The 17,401-nt window shown below is 42.9% G+C and overlaps 1 protein-coding gene across 8 annotated transcripts; it reads right to left on the reverse strand.

Moving 5' to 3' along the window:
* Window positions 1–93: 93 nt before the first annotated feature.
* On the reverse strand, window positions 94–17,345 carry zfand6 (zinc finger, AN1-type domain 6). Of its 8 annotated transcripts, none has more exons than XM_014127622.3 (6): window positions 17,098–17,345; window positions 8,647–8,804; window positions 7,457–7,571; window positions 6,073–6,173; window positions 1,169–1,300; window positions 94–995 (listed from the first exon to the last, which is right to left on the reverse strand). In XM_014127622.3, the coding sequence occupies exons 2-6, from the start codon at window positions 8,795–8,797 to the stop codon at window positions 847–849; spliced, it is 648 nt and encodes a 215-aa protein (XP_013983097.1). In that variant the 5' UTR covers window positions 8,798–8,804; window positions 17,098–17,345; the 3' UTR covers window positions 94–846. The 8 variants fall into 8 exon arrangements, with proteins under 8 accessions (XP_013983097.1, XP_013983096.1, XP_082825811.1 ...); XM_014127621.3 differs by having other exon boundaries at window positions 7,448–7,571; XM_082969685.1 differs by lacking the exon at window positions 17,098–17,345 and adding an exon at window positions 16,207–16,502 and having other exon boundaries at window positions 7,448–7,571.
* Between the last annotated feature and the right edge of the window lie 56 nt (window positions 17,346–17,401).

Consider the following 17,401-nt stretch of genomic DNA (forward strand, 5'->3'; position numbering starts at 1 on the left):
AAGCATTATATGACAGTACACATTAACACCCAAAACCACTTTTTGGACCTTACTTCATTTGGTTTCTGAGAAAATTGTACCAAATGCATAACATTTCAAATGTTCAAAAATGTGTTAAAGCTTTATTCAGATCAAAGTTAAGACAGTGAATAAACTAACATAAATACAGAACAATAGATTCAGGTCATACTCCTGTGCACCCATAAATGAACTTTATAATCCTCAAACGCACAACCGGAAACATGCATACAGGCTATTCATAATCATATGATAAACATAAACTCTTTACACAGCAGATCACAGTCTTTAAAATGACTCAATTATACAAAAAGGTCTGGGAGCAACAGCACAATCCTAGTTTCTGCTCTCTCGCTGATAATGTAAAACACAACCTGTTCCGTCCTCTTCGTCAGGCTACATCCAGTCCAAAAGGAGGAATGGAAAGATCCTTCAGGCTTTTTAACATGCTTGTTTTTTGTATTATTTTTTTTAACACCAGAAAAGCACAGCCTTTCCAGTAGTACCCAACAAAGTAATTAAAGCCTAATTAATCAATCAATCAATCTAAATATTGTAACTGTTTACATCTTCAGGTTTTTCATAAGCCACAACATTTAAGGGATAATAGAATTAAAACTACAAAAGGAAACAGGTTAAGTAAAAATACATTTACAAAGACATTTTTTTTGCAGCTGGCATGCATGATTTTAAAGGGTCCGATGGGAATGGAGCGTTGCTCACAAACAACTTCAAATGAAAAGAGGAAACGGAGAAACAAAAAGGTGGTCAACGGTTCATCTAAACCGCAGGCTTCCGGGTGGACATCGATTCGCGGCAAACCCGTTTTCAGATCTTCTGTATCTTCTCCCCGACGCAGACAGGGTTCGCTTTCCTGATCTTCTCCGCTGCGTCGGCCTTGTAGTTGAAGGTGCAGTTGTGAACATCTGAGTACCGATGCATGCTGCAGAACACGTTGCCGCATCGGCAGTCGAAGCCTGGGTACACAGACGGAAGAGTTTGAAGGTAAAAAAGAAAAATGGCTGTTCGCCAAATGCATCTCCAGGATATCAAGTACTTACAGAGACAGACAGAGACAGTGACAGAGCGAGAAAATGGGAACTATTAAGTCACTGCACTAAGCCAACAGGAGAATGTGTCAGAACCTTACCCGTGAGGCCGACTTTCTTGCGGCAGGAGAAGCAGCGATTCTTCTTGGCGGCTTTGGGTTCGTCCGAGTCCGAGGGTTTGTCCTGTCCGTCTACCGAGGCCTGGTCCGTGTCCTCGGATACCGATACAGACACTGGATGGATCACACAGAACAACAACTTTACAGTCTCTCCTTTTTTATCGATGTGTCAAACTGTCTGTGTAGACGACATGACAGAAATGGTAGCAGAAGGTGAATGTTGAACTTTCGGAGCATACATATCCAGATGTTGCGTACTATTTTGTGCAAGGACGCTGTCAGTGTGATCGAAGCGGAAGCCTACTATGCTTGTTCCCACTTAACATATTTTCAGTAGGAAATAGAAAACAGCCGAAAAATGCAGACATTTTTACAACGCATTTGCTTTTCTGTTTTTCTTCACTTTTGAACATAATGGGTAGAAAAGCTTAGTTTATCTGGCACAAAGCCAGCGCCCTTTCCCTGTCATGGTGAAGAGAAGTCACAACAGAAGTGACTGGGTTATTGCATGGTGCCAGTACCTTTGGGTAAACGTATTCACACAGTAAACATTCAACTGTAAGAATGAAGTGTTAAAGTACTAACCAGTTCCTTTATTGTTCGTTTCTTGATATTTTTTCCTCCTTAAGTAAACAAAGTAAAGTTTTCCTCCTTAACAAAGTAAACATTTTTATATACATGTGTCCTTTTTAAGTTTATACAAAACCCATATTGTACAGTCTTGACCAAATGGATATGAAGGGCTGATTTTTAGAAGGGGCCTGAAGATTGGGACTGTGTCCCGGTCCTCTCAAAGAGCGTCCTTTCTTCATTACCTGTGAATAGTACTGGATGGGGTTTCTACAATACCCTTTCACCCATCGTGACATGGAAAATCAGTGGTCGTGGAGGAAAGGAGATAAGGAAAGGTAGCCATTGGGATTAAGTAGAAACCAAACGGAAGGAAATGTATCAAAACGGGGAGTACCTGAACTTGTCCAATAAGAATCACTTGTTTTCGTTTTCCATCGCAAAACGTTTTGCTACGGTGTGCACTTATGAATACAACCCAGGTTTTGGCTACCCTTGGTACAGGGGAAGCAGCTAGCAGCTGTTCTCAGACTCTCACCGCTCTCTAGAACTCACTCAATCCCCTCTAAAAGCTTATAAGCCATTATAACAACCATTGACAGCCGTCTGTTCTGACGGTGTGCGTCCCAAAAGGCACCCTATATACACAGTAGTGCACTACTTTAGACCAGATCCCCATAGACCATGGTCAGAAATAGTGCACTACACATAGGGAATAGGGTGCCATTTGTCGCGATTGTCCTCACTCACCCTTCTCTCCATCTGGCTCCTCTAGCTTCCTCTTGCGAGAGCTGTCCTCTGGGGCAGGCCTTCTGACTGACTTCCTGTCCTGGCTTCTCATTGGCTGACTGTCCTGTCTATTAGGGCGAGTCCCTGAGCTACCTGCTGTGCTGGGCTCCTGCTGTTCACTTTCTACAGCTGCTCTACATGGTGCTCGCTCTGCGCGCACACACACACACACACACGTAGGCACACAGAGACATACACATAGACACACACACAGACACACACATAGAGACACACAGACACACACACAGAGACACAGAGACACACAGACAGAGACACAGAGACACACAGAGACACACATAGAGAGACACATAGAGACACACAGAGACACAGACACAGAGACACACACATAGAGACACACAGACATACACATAGAGACACACAGACATACACATAGAGACACACAGACATACACATAGAGACACACAGACATACACATAGAGACACACAGACATACACATAGAGACACACAGACACACAGACACACAGAGACACACAGACACACAGACACACACATAGAGACACACAGACACACAGACACACAGAGACACACAGACACACACAGACACACACACATAGAGACACACACAGACACACACATAGAGACACACACAGACACACACATAGAGACACACACAGACACACACATAGACACACAGACACACACATAGACACACAGACATACACACAGACACACACACACATAGAGACACACAGAGACACACAGAGACACACACACATAGAGACACAGAGACACACAGAGACACACATAGACACACAGAGACACACAGAGACACACAGAGACACACACACATAGAGACACACACACATAGAGACACACAGACACACAGACACACACATAGAGACACACAGACACACAGACAGAGACACACACATAGAGACACACACATAGAGACACACACATAGAGACACACAGATAGAGACACACAGATAGAGACACACAGACAGAGACATAGAGACACACAGATAGAGACACACAGACATACACAGATAGAGACACAGACACACACATATAGAGACATACACATAGAGACACACAGATAGAGACACAGACACACACATATAGAGACATACACAGAGACACACAGACATACACATAGAGACACACAGACATACACATAGAGACACACAGACATACACATAGAGACACAGACATAGAGACACAGACATACACACAGAGACACACACAGAGACACACACAGAGACATATAGACACACACAGAGACACATACATACACATAGAGACACACAGACATACACATAGAGACACACAGACATACACATAGAGACACACAGACATACACATAGAGAGACACACAGACATACACATAGAGAGACACACAGACATACACATAGAGAGACACAGACATACACATAGAGACACACAGACACACACATAGAGACACACACATAGAGACACACACATAGAGACACACACATAGAGACACACAGACATACACATAGAGACACACACATAGAGACACACAGACACACACATAGAGACACACAGACATACACACAGACATACACATAGAGACACACACATAGAGACACACAGACACACACATAGAGACACACAGACATACACATAGAGACACACAGACATACACATAGAGACACACAGACATACACATAGAGACACACAGACATACACATAGAGACACACAGACATACACATAGAGACACACAGACATACACATAGAGACACACAGACACACACATAGAGACACACAGACACACAAACTTTAGCGACTGGTTTGTAATTCAAGACAAAGCTTAAAACACTTTGGGGTATTTTCTACCCATCTAACACAGCTCCTCTTTAACAAATGTTGAATTGGGTGTCTGTACTGTAACTGTTCTAGAAGACAGAAACACTAGAGAACTATAGCTTATGACTGTAACCCCGGTTCTCTGATAGTATGAGTGAGGGATTTCACTATGGGATACGCCCCCAGCGTATTCGGCAGAAGCCTTATTACACTACGCCAGCCATGATTGGCTGGACGTGGAGACGTGCGAGTCAGGAAAGCGTGTCCCTCCTACCCTATAAAGAGCCCAACATATCTGAGTCATTAACGAATAAGCCACACCTCTTCCCTGCTCATGCAAGGAGGGTGTTCTGGTGAAATACCTCACTCATACTATCAGAGAACCGGGGTTACAGTCGTAACCTATAGTTCTCTTTCAACTATTAGTTTCGGTATTTCACTATGGGATATACTGAGTCCCGTATTGCCAGACAAGCTTATCCTGACGACAGACTGCCCTGTGCTATATATCACACAAACGCTGGGGGCGTATCCCATAGTGAAATACCGAAACGAATACTTGAAAAGAGAACCAGTGCAACTGTTCTAGAAGAGGGTAGACGGAAACACTAGAGAACCAGTGCAACTGTTCTAGAAGAGGGTAGACGGAAACACTAGAGAACCAGTGCAACTGTTCTAGAAGAGGGTAGACGGAAACACTAGAGAACCAGTGCAACTGTTCTAGAAGAGGGTAGACGGAAACACTAGAGAACCAGTGCAACTGTTCTAGAAGAGGGTAGACGGAAACACTAGAGAACCAGTGCAACTGTTCTAGAAGAGGGTAGACGGAAACACTAGAGAACCAGTGCAACTGTTCTAGAAGAGGGTAGAGAGAAACACTAGAGAACCAGTGCAACTGTTCTAGAAGAGGGTAGACGGAAACACTAGAGAACCAGTGCAACTGTTCTAGAAGAGGGTAGACGGAAACACTAGAGAACCAGTGCAACTGTTCTAGAAGAGGGTAGACGGAAACACTAGAGAACCAGTGCAACTGTTCTAGAAGAGGGTAGACGGAAACACTAGAGAACCAGTGCAACTGTTCTAGAAGAGGGTAGACGGAAACACTAGAGAACCAGTGCAACTGTTCTAGAAGAGGGTAGACGGAAACACTAGAGAACCAGTGCAACTGTTCTAGAAGAGGGTAGAGAGAAACACTAGAGAACCAGTGCAACTGTTCTAGAAGAGGGTAGACGGAAACACTAGAGAACCAGTGTAACTGTAATCCAGCAAGAGAGGATTGTGTCTGAAATCCTTCCTGAAATCCCTAGGCTGATCTTTGGGCTTTCTCTACTACCGATCTCTAAGCTAATAGAGATGGGACAACAATGTGTGTCTGTGTGTAAAACCACCCCATGGACTGAGATTGACTGCAAGAGGGTATGAGGTGAAGGGTTCCCATGGTAGTGAGCCCGCATTTGGTGTGTGTGTGTGTGTGTGTGTGAGACCTCAGGCTATTCACAGGAACATGAGAGGGTAGCAAAGCAACAGCACTATTGTCTGAATCCTAACTTGAGATTCGCCTGCATAACTCAAGTCTTATGTAAACCATGCTTTGATGTCAATGAGAAAACGTGTAAATTGTGCATTCATGTCAATGACATCTAGCACAGAAATGTGAGTAACACGTGCAGATCTCAAATGAGGATCGACTCGTCCCTATGAGAAAAGGTTTGTGTGAAACGCGCTGGTAATACACACCCTGTATCTCTTCTGTTTTCAGGTCTTCAGACGTGGCTGTACTCTCCTCTTCTGAATGAGTAGCTGGTGCTGCCGTTAAGAATGACTGGCTAGATACAACCCTGGAAGAAAAAAAATGGAAGTGTTCAATTAGACAAAAGCATGATCCATCAGTTGGTAGTCTAGATTAGAAGACTAGACTAGTTATATACAGTATTATGAAATTGATGCACTTGAAGACTTCAATTTAATCCTATTCAGGATTTTTCTGAAAATGCACTGAAGGAAGAAAACTGACTGTAAAATCCAATGACATGCAGCTCATTGTCATCAACTATGGCAATCATATTACAAAGCATTTCACCACTAATGCCCACCTCACTGTCAGACAGTCAGAATGACTGGCATTCACATGAGTCATTTAGCAGACGCTCTTATCCAGAAAGACTTAGTGGCAGCTGTCCACTGTGGCTTCATAATAGTGTCTCTCTGTGGTTATAGAGATTGAAAGCTTGTAGCTCTATGTTGAAGCAATAAAAAGTGTATTAAATGGATAAAACCGTAACGACTGTAGAGAAATGAGCAGTACTCAATTCTATACAGTGATTTTTTTTATTTCAAATCATTTTCTGTGTGTTTGAGAAAACAGTGTCCCTGTAGATTTCAGCAGGCTAGGTATGGTACAGATAGACAAAGACAGAGCTCATTAGATAAGACACGAGACCTTCTGTGGTTAACACACACTGGGAGGGGAAACGGACATGGCAAGTGGAATCTGTCTCATAGAAGAGACAGAAGCGTCCAGGGAGATGACATCACACTATTCAGACAGAACTAGAGATGATTGACTTCCTTGTACTGTACTTCAATGGGGTACAGGAAGACCATGGTGCAAAAATAACCTTCCCTTCCGCAGAGAAACCACTTCATGATTGACACACTAATTTAAAATGACACAACATCTTTGAATTTTGTAAGAGGAAATAAATGATCCAGGTTTAAAATAATAATAATCCACCGTAATACTAGCCTTGACCGTACGTAGTAAGCAATGCAAGAACTACAAATAGCGACGCAAAATGATTCTACTTAATTGCGTAGCAAATATACACAGACGTGTGCAGCCCCACAATTATAAACTGGTGTGCAAGTATGCAGGATTGCCATGTGTTTTTTTGGGGCATTGCGTACGTACAGTAATAACTACATCTTTATAGAAAGGGCTGTATACATCTAGTGTACCTACGTTTCACATAGGCTACTTTATTACAATCATTTCCACATGGCGTGTGTATCCTATACTGTATGTTGCATGGCTGGCTTGGCAGCTACACCGTAGACATGGTGGTGGTGTGATCATGCTTGTAGCGTGTTTCAGAGAAGAGTAGCTCTATACCTACTGTACCTGTTCATCCTGATGGCTGTGTGGGTCGTGGCTGACGGCACGTCTACAGTACTGCTCTCTGAGCACTGGGCTAGGAGGGACTCCCCCAGGCTGCTAACCGCCGCCGAGGACGACACTGCAACGACAACACACACTTACATCAGAGCAGTCCCAAAACGGAGAGGAAGAGGCAAAGCGAGAGGGACAACTGGGCCCAAAAATCTGTCTTCTCCAGCAGGTGGCAGTTTTATTTTTCACTCACCAAGCAAGGAGTTTTTGGATGTAGGTCAATGAGTGTAGAATTTGATAGAATCTTACCCTGATGAAGACAGCTTGTCAGTCAAAACGTTGGATATTAGGTTATTAAATTATTGGATCTGAGCTCCTAGAGTGTGGGCTCTCCTTTAAATGTTTCAAGTGTTCTACTCCGCTAGCCAGCACCTCGCCTAAACAGGTGTTCTACTCCGCTAGCCAGCACCTCGCCTAAACAGGTGTTCTACTCCGCTAGCCAGCACCTCGCCTAAACAGGTGTTCTACTCCGCTAGCCAGCACCTCACCTAAACAGGTGTTCTACTCCGCTAGCCAGCACCTCACCTAAACAGGTGTTCTACTCCGCTAGCCAGCACCTCGCCTAAATAGGTGTGCATTTCTTTCGCCCCTTGTAGAATTTGATTAACATAAAATGTAATGGCTTATTTGATGGAATATACATTTTATAATGCTTAGGTTGTTACGAGTGTACTGATATTAGTAGGATACATGACATCCCGGAAACTCAGAGAAACACCTTCTATTGGAGTTGTGCCTGTTGTTCATACAGGCATCTGCCCTCTCATTGGCTAGAATGGGCCAACTTGATCTTACCTCCTCCCGACTGCCTTCCATTTTTAACATTTCTTTTAATTGGGTATCTGCTCAATATAATGGATCATCTGTGGCAAAAGTCACTCACTCAAATGAGACACTGTCTAAAGTTAGTCACTGTCTGGAGTTACTGTCGCTATCATTAGTCTTTCAAACAAACTTCAGTCATTTTTTTTAAACTGACTTCATTGTGAAATAGTAAGTCCCAAACACCAGAAATCATGCTCACCCAGTCAAAAGTCAAATGGGTCAGTGTCAATATTTTGGTCTAACAGGTCTTTTTTGATTGATTAACTAAATGATCAATAAGATACTGGAAAGCTCTGGGGAATTTCTTTCCTACTCACCTGGTGGACTGACTCGTCCATTGTTGTTTTGTCTCTGGAGGAAGTCCTTGTAGCACATCGAACACATGCCATTGTTTCGCGGGTTGCTGTAGAAACCGCAGCCCGTGGTGCAGAGCAGCGGCCCTTGGTTCTGGTTGGTCTCCTGGGCCATGTCCCTCCTGTGGAGGTCAAGAGGGGAGAGTTCAAAGGTCAATATGGCTATCACGCCATTTCAGGATTGGCTGCTGCCTAGGTCTAAAAAATGCTTAGGTATTGGTGAAAGCCAAAGGCTAGTTTCTTGAAAAGAGAGCGGAGCTGCCCAGTGTGCTGCTGCAAAAGGCTATACCACTTAGCACACACTTATTCTAAAAGTCACCTTGGATAAAAGTGTGTGATCCTTGTGGTAATTGAACACAACTGTGGTGTTGCTAGTGCCATACTCTTACCAACTGAGACACACAGGACCGGAAGGAAGGAAGATTAGAAGACAATCTCTAGCCAGCCGGCTGTAGCATTGAAAGTGGTGTAAACCAAAACAAGTTGGTCACAATTCCCTAAACTTGGACTCACAAGTTCTAGAAGTTGTTTGTTGCATCACGATGCCCTGGATCATTCTATGGCAACACAATGACCTAAGCACTGAAAATGTATAAATCACTGGTACTTAGGCTATCTGATATTAACACATAGCTCTCCTATGTAGGTTAATTGCTGAAAGTGGAAGATAAAAGTAGCTACTACTAATCTGTGTCTTTGGTCAAGCCCAATCTCTGACCGACTGCTGAGTGTATATGGTGTAACTCTCACTTCTGTTTCTCTCTGGGCCAGCCTGCCCTTGTAAGCCAGTGAAAACTACATATAGCCTAAGTGCAGAGTTAAAATGTGCTGTATTAAAAATCAGACGAAAAACCTAAGCCTCACAGTCACTCTCCTGTATAACAAGTGACAGGCTGACACAGACTTGAGAGAAGAGGGTAAGAAGAGGGGTAGGGAAAGAGGCTGCTTATGTCACCAGTACAACTGGATATGGGTGACCTAGAGACAGAGAGACTAGAGAGCAGAGAGACTAACTACAGGTCAAATACAGCCTAGAGACAGAGACTAGAGAGCAGAGAGACTAACTACAGGTCAAATACAGCCTAGACAGAGAGACTAGAGAGCAGAGAGACTAACTACAGGTCAAATACAGCCTAGACAGAGAGACTAGAGAGCAGAGAGACTAACTACAGGTCAAATACAGCCTAGACAGAGAGACTAGAGAGCAGAGAGACTAACTACAGGTCAAATACAGCCTAGACAGAGAGACTAGAGAGCAGAGAGACTAACTACAGGTCAAATACAGCCTAGACAGAGAGACTAACTACAGGTCAAATACAGCCTAGAGACAGAGAGACTAGAGAGCAGAGAGACTAACTACAGGTCAAATACAGCCTAGAGACAGAGAGACTAGAGAGCAGAGAGACTAACTATAGGTCAAATACAGCCTAGAGACAGAGACTAACTACAGGTCAAATACAGCCTAGACAGAGAGACTAGAGAGCATAGACATTTTACATTACATTTTAGTCATTTAGCAGACGCTCTTATCCAGAGCGACTTACAGTAGTGAATGCATACATTTCATACATTTTTTTCTCCGTACTGGTCCCCCGTGGGAATCGAACCCACAACCCTGGCGTTGCAAACACCATGCTATATCAACTGAGCCACACAGGACCTGTTGACAGGACAACTACATGATGAACTGGATGTGTAGCCTGGTGTTGACTGGACCACTACATGATGAACTGGATGTGTAGCCTGGTGTTGACAGGACTACTACATGATGAATTGGATGTGTAGCCTGGTGTTGACAGGACCACTACATGATGAACTGGATGTGTAGCCTGGTGTTGACAGGACCACTACATGATGAACTGGATGTGTAGCCTGGTGTTGACAGGACCACTACATGATGAACTGGATGTGTAGCCTGGTGTTGACAGGACCACTACATGATGAATTGGATGTGTAGCCTGGTGTTGACAGGACCACTACATGATGAACTGGATGTGTAGCCTGGTGTTGACAGGACCACTACATGATGAATTGGATGTGTAGCCTGGTGTTGACAGGACCACTACATGATGAATTGGATGTGTAGCCTGGTGTTGACAGGACCACTACATGATGAACTGGATGTGTAGCCTGGTGTTGACAGGACCACTACATGATAAATCATCTTCTCCATGATAAGGGCACTAGACAGCTGCTGTACAGTCAATAGCTTCTTAGCAAAGTGCAATTTCTCAAGCAAGAATTTTGCTTGGACTGTCTGGAAGTGGTATGAGTGGGGAGGGTAAAAGTGAAAACGATCTGTTATTGGCAGAGAGGTTTGGAACTTTCTTTCTTATTGGTCTATTAACTAATTTATCGCATGGTGATGTCACCATGGAAGGCCAAAAATTCATCCCACCAAAACAGGCCGAAATCTTTTCAAACAGCGCTTACACTAACGCATTACCATCTTTTTTCACAATATTATTCCAACCGCAGTGTGGAAATATATATATATATATATATATATATATATATATATATATATAAAAAACACAGGAAAATCACGACTGACTGCACTGGGCCTTTCAAAGAACTCTGAAAGATTTAACTTTCACCTTTATTCATGCAGTAAAAAGAACATTGGATAACAAGTTAATATCCTATTATGCATGAACCTTTCAAAAGACCACTTCAAGTAGGTGTTAGACTAACTACAGGTCAAATACAGCCTAGAGACAGAGAGACTAACTACAGGTCAAATACAGCCTAGAGACAGAGAGACTAACTACAGGTCAAATACAGCCTAGAGACAGAGAGACTAACTACAGGTCAAATACAGCCTAGAGACAGAGAGACTAGAGAGCAGAGAGACTAACTACAGGTCAAATACAGCCTAGAGACAGAGACTAACTACAGGTCAAATACAGCCTAGAGACAGACTAACTACAGGTCAAATACAGCCTAGAGACAGAGACTAACTACAGGTCAAATACAGCCTCGGCGTAGGCTAACAGGGTTAGCAAGGCCAGGGTTCCCCAACTGGCAGCCTGCAGTTCAATTTATTTGCCCCCCCACCAAGTTTTCTGAGCAAGAAAAAGGGACAAAAGACTAAAAACACCAGCAAACCAGCTCTAAATTAATTTGAGATCTTTTCCAAAGTATTTCCACACATAAAGAGATATGTGATCATACACAAATGTAAGTAAGGTTTGAAATGACTATTTTAGTCAAATGATCTGTTTGGGCTTCTTGCAGTTTACAGTAATTAGGTTCTGGCCCCCTGACCATCTGCCTGCGGCTGAATCTAGTTGATGATCCCTGCACTAGGCTATATAATTGGGCCTAATACATTCTATGCTGCCTCATTTTCTGTGCGGGAAACAGCATTAGGCCTAATTCGATACAAGCTACTGCTCCATAGTCATGTTGATAGCCTACACTCTTTGTAACACTTAGGCTACTATGTCAAAACATCAAAGAAGCCACAGAAATGAAAACTCTGCTAATGTCGCATAAGCTACATAAGGATGCACCCCAAATTACATTATATTAGGCCCTGCTCAAAAGTAGTGCACTATATTTTATGTATTTAACTAGGAAAGTCAGTTAAAAACAAATTCTTATTTACAATGACGGCCTACACCGACCAAACCCGGACAACGCACTATGGGACTCCCAATCACAGCCGGTTGTGATACTGCCTGGAATTGAATCAGTGTCTGTAGCGACGCCTCTAGCACCGAGATGCAGTGCCTTAGACTGCTGCACCACTCGGGAGCCCAAATATAGGGAATAGGGTGCCATTTGGGACGTAGTCTAAACTAAGCCTGGATATGGTAACACTGATCTGGGTAGTAGTGATGTAATGGTGCATCTGCTGGGTTGGACATCTGGTGTATGGTTTAGTACACTGCCATTTCCTCCATGGGAGACAGGATAGGGAGGGCTGCTTCACTACCCTGAGAATGCATAGGAAAATATACAGAAAGCATAACAAGTTTAAGATAGTGTGGACGTGTGACGCCAGTGTCGTCAGCATCGTACTGGGCTCTTAAGGTAGTACGGAGAGGACATCATTTGACTTCATTGTGACATGGACTTCACCATCCTAATTCTATCTTTTACATAAACAGAGTGATTTGAGAGAGAGAAAGAGAATAATCTAGTGGTAATCTCAGGGACTGTCTTTAATCAGGGTGGATAGCAACCACTCACAGAGGGGCTGAAATACCAAGAAAACCATGGTGAAAAGAAAGAACGATACAACAGCAGGTTAACTCAATGATGATCATGCTAACAGTGAGCTGAGATTAACACTCTATTGCTACAGCCTGAACCCATAGACCACCTACAGGCTCTCCTTTTGCTCAGGTCCTGTGCCAAGTTCAGAATTTGTGCCGTGCCTGTGTGATTTTTCTCCTTTGATCTGAAATAGCCTACTGGTGGAAGAGACATGTAGAGGTCCTAAGTAAGCATTTCGTTGGACGGTGTATACCATGTGTATCCTGTACATACAACTAATACAACTTATCCAGAGCCCGTATTTATGAAGTGTCTGATCTAGGAATCAGATCCTGCCTGTCCATAATAATTTGATTCATTATGATCTGAAAGGCTCAACTGATCCTAGATCAACACTCCTACTTTGAGACTTGATAAATACAGGCTCAGATCTCAGGTTCTGCAGATCAGCACCATTCCATTCTGTCCTTCTCAATATTACTGTAATTCAAGTCCCTCCTCGCTCCCCTTCTTTACACCAATCATTGCCCCATTTCTCTACCCCTGCCTCCTTGATGCCAATCACCAGATTAATTGCAGTGAGATTTCACAATGGCCTCATCTAGTCTAGATTATGTTATGTAATCTGCCATTTAAAATCTACAATAGTAACAATCCCAAACAAACAAACACACACGTGAGAGAGAAACTCACAAACGTCATCAATGCATATAGACCGAAATCAGATCAAGCTTGAGTACCGTAATTTCCGGACTATAAACCGCAACTTTTTTCCCACGCTTTGAACTTCGCGGCTTAAACAATGACGCGGCTAATATATGGATTTTTCCCGCTTTCTGTGACGTGCTCAGTTTTTTGGCGGCATGAAGCTTTCATTAGACCAATGAAATTGCCGAACGGGTTAAGGTCAAACAACTTTTTTGTTTACTGTTTAGATTAAAATCGAGCGCGCTCAAACTTCCCATCATTCTGATTACGGTAGTCATTTTGTCACCCTGATTCCTGGGGGTACAACAAAGTATTTGCAGCCACTCGACATCAGTGTAAATCGTGCATTTAAGGTGGCGCTCCGTATTCAGCGGGAGGCTTGAATGACAAGTGGGGAGAAATCCTTCACTAAAAACGGGCCGCATGCGAAGAGCACCTTATGGTCAAGTCTGCCAGTGGGTCCTGACAGCGTGGAGCATTGTCAAAAAATCCACTATCATCAACGGGTTTCGAAAGGCTGGACTGCTGCATGTTGAAGAGGGCTCAGCGGGGGATTTGCCTCCAGATGAAAGTGACGAGAGCGACAATTAAAACGATCCAATATCGGATGAAGCAATTCTGAGGCTATTCAACTCCGACACCGAAGGAGATGGTTTCAGTGGTTTCAGTGCACAGGAGGAGGAAGATGGTGACCAATGACTTTCTTGGTAGGCTACTGTTTACTGCTAATTTTTTATTAAAAGCCATGCTTCGTTAAAGCCCATTTATTTTTGTTACAAGCCGTGTTTCGTTAAAGCCTATTTATTTTTGTTACAAGCCGTGTTTCGTTAAAGCCTATTTATTTTTGTTACAAGCCGTGTTTCGTTAAAGCCTATTTATTTTTGTTACAAGCCGTGTTTCGTTAAAGCCTATTTATTTTTGTTACAAGCCGTGTTTCGTTAAAGCTGTGTAAAGTTCATTTGTTTCAATGTACCGGTAGGCACCTGCGGCTTATAGACATGTGCGGCTTATTTATGTTCAAAATAAAATAAAATACATTTAATTCAGTGGGTGCGGCTTATATTCAGGTGCGCTTAATAGTCCGGAAATTACGGTATGCTACGTGGAAGGGATAAGTGGACTTCAGACACAGCAGGCTACTTTCTCAGGTTGAACATAGAAATGATGTGGACTGTCTTTACAGCAGGCCAATGAGAGATGCTCCAGTCCAAAACAATGGCACCATAGTATTCCCTACATAGCCCTACGGGTCCTGGTCAAAAGTAGTGCACTATATAGAGAATAGGGTGCCATTTAGGACTCGCACCTGGTGAGAGGTGAATAATTCAGAGAACACAACAAGCATTAGGCCTACCTGGAGCTGAAACTATGTCTGGCATGCCATTGTTACGCAGTACAGTAACGTGTCTTTAACAAACATGGTGAGGAATCCAATATGTAGACTAGCCTGAACATCTTCCCTAATCATATGTCTTAGCTAACAGGTAAGAGACATAAGGCCTATCTAAATGCCAAAACATGTGTAGACCTACACATTCAGTTTAGCTGAAATATGGAAAACAAACTTATGAACTCCAGCTGAAGCCTTGTTGCACACATCACAGCATAGGCTAAGGACAGTTATGTCACTGGCCTAGTTGTGCAACCACAGTGAACCAGTTCAACAAAGACTGTCACACATGACTATAGGCTACATGCTGACTCTCACACAGATAGGCCGATACCGTCACCTTGGCTGTGGAAAGAACTCTCTCCTCTACTAGCAAGGATGTAATCTGAGGGTATCGGCCAGGGACTTGTCATTGTCAACTGATTCCATCTCAAATGGCATCATGTGGTTTGGGGGAACTAATATAACTAAATAACTGTTCTGATAGGCTGGGGTAATAGCCTACTAGTGTTGTTTGAATAGGCCAACACTATCCAAGTCACAGGAACCCATTGCCATAGGCTAGCCTACATCCACATGACATCACAGGTGTTAGCCTACATTACAATTTGCCATTGGCTTTGTTTATTTAGCTAGTGTGCCATCATTTTAACTGAACAGCTGTTTTGCTACAGATACAGCAACACTGGGTCTCTAGAAGTAGACGGACCTAGCAGTAACAGAGGAAGTATGATTCCTCCATTGGGACTCAAAATAGTCCAATATAAACTCTGAGATGCAACAAAGCAAAGGGAATTGTACTATAACGTCATAAAAGCTATTTGATTGTCCTAGTCCCAAGCACATTAGCTACAATATCAAACTGGGAAAATAAATGCTGCCATTAACTACACAACATTATCCAAACATATAAATCAGACAATGAAAACTTGCAACAATGTACCTAGTCAGGAGCTCTTACAGTAGTTTGCAGTGAGTGTAGTAAATTGCGATTAAAATCACACGGAACTGTGTGACAAATGTTGTTATAAATCCCCAGCCTAGCCTGTATTATCGTTTTACTGCCGTCTCAACAGTGCCCAATATTGTTCGGATAAGTGCAAAATTGTAACAGGCAACTTAGGCAGAGACAAATAACGTTGGCTGAGAATAAACCTGAAATGGGTGTCCATCACAATCATGTAACTTTGTATTGGACCAACCTCAAGAAACGTACCAATTTCCCCCTCTCTCCTACTCCTCTCTTTCTTCGTCTCTACACCAGCAGATTAGATCCGACATCATACGCAGAATGATCCCACAACTGAACGCACTCAACTGACTACACATAATCCATTGTCATTGGCTGTTTGTTTAGTAAACCACGCCCATATATAGTACCGTCTTGCACAAATTAAACGTCAATCATTTACAGCCTTTTAAAAACACAGCTGGTTGGACAGGGTATGTGAAAGTATACACCCCCATACAATAGTGACAGAAAACAAGTATAATAACAAATTGTCACCGAGAAAGTATTGTAACCAGCCATAACGTAAATGTAACGTTAGCGACCTCTTAGTTAACTGCCATTTATCCGTGTAACGTTAAGTAAACGTTATCTACTGTACGTCTAAGAAGTTGCTGACATCAACATGATTATGATGTCGTTAACTGCCTATGCATATCGTCTCTACTGACCTATTATAGTTAAAATCTAACTTTAAAACAGGGAATGTAACATTTAAAAAAATTACAAAAACTAGCTAACGTTAGTTAGCATCAAGTGTTAAAGTTTTGTGCAGGCTAGCCGTCCTTGGATAAGTGGACGCTAACCTAGTTTTCAAGGACCGAGGTCATACACTGTATGATACAGTTACAGCAGCTAACGACGTTAACTAGCTAGCTAACGTAGTAGCACTGGCAGGATAGTATATCGTGTATATATAGTCACACTAACGTTAATTAGATAACTTAGCTGTACCAGAACATTAGATGCTGTAGCTAAATAAAGATCCAAAGCATCGTTAAAAGTTAGTGCGATATATACTGGCTAGCCAGCTAGCAACCCAGACCTATCAGTAGCTAGCTTGTTTGAACTGACGTTGCCTTACCTTCTGTTAAACGTTACGTTTCTACTCGTAAGTAGCTAGCCCACGATAACTTTCTTGGACTTCGGAAAAGACTAGCTAGGTAAGAAAAACGAACGATATCTAACAACCAGGATTGCAGGCTTGCTAACTCTACGCGGTGTTGTTGGATCGTCTTTTCTCGCCTCTTCCCTACCCCCAACCAGACACTGTCTATTTGTTACTTTTTTCACTTCAACTCCGACTGTAAAATTGGTGGTGACGTCACAGACAATCCGACACACGTCACTGGGCTGTCAAATAGTGCCGTGGGGTAGTGTGATAGCCA

Source organism: Salmo salar, chromosome 26, assembly GCF_965601325.2.
Source record: "Salmo salar chromosome 26, fSalSal1, whole genome shotgun sequence".
NCBI lineage: Eukaryota > Metazoa > Chordata > Actinopteri > Salmoniformes > Salmonidae > Salmo > Salmo salar.

Bases quoted from the DNA above. Each gene is read 5' to 3' on its own strand.
- zfand6 (XM_014127621.3), bottom strand. From the start codon at position 8,797: ATGGCCCAGGAGACCAACCAGAACCAAGGGCCGCTGCTCTGCACCACG. The intron at 7,572-8,646 runs GTGAGTAGGAAA...TTGTCGTTGCAG, and splicing joins TGGACGAGTCAGTCCACCAG to TGTCGTCCTCGGCGGCGGTT. The intron at 996-1,168 runs GTAAGGTTCTGA...CTGTGTACCCAG, and splicing joins CAAGAAAGTCGGCCTCACGG to GCTTCGACTGCCGATGCGGC.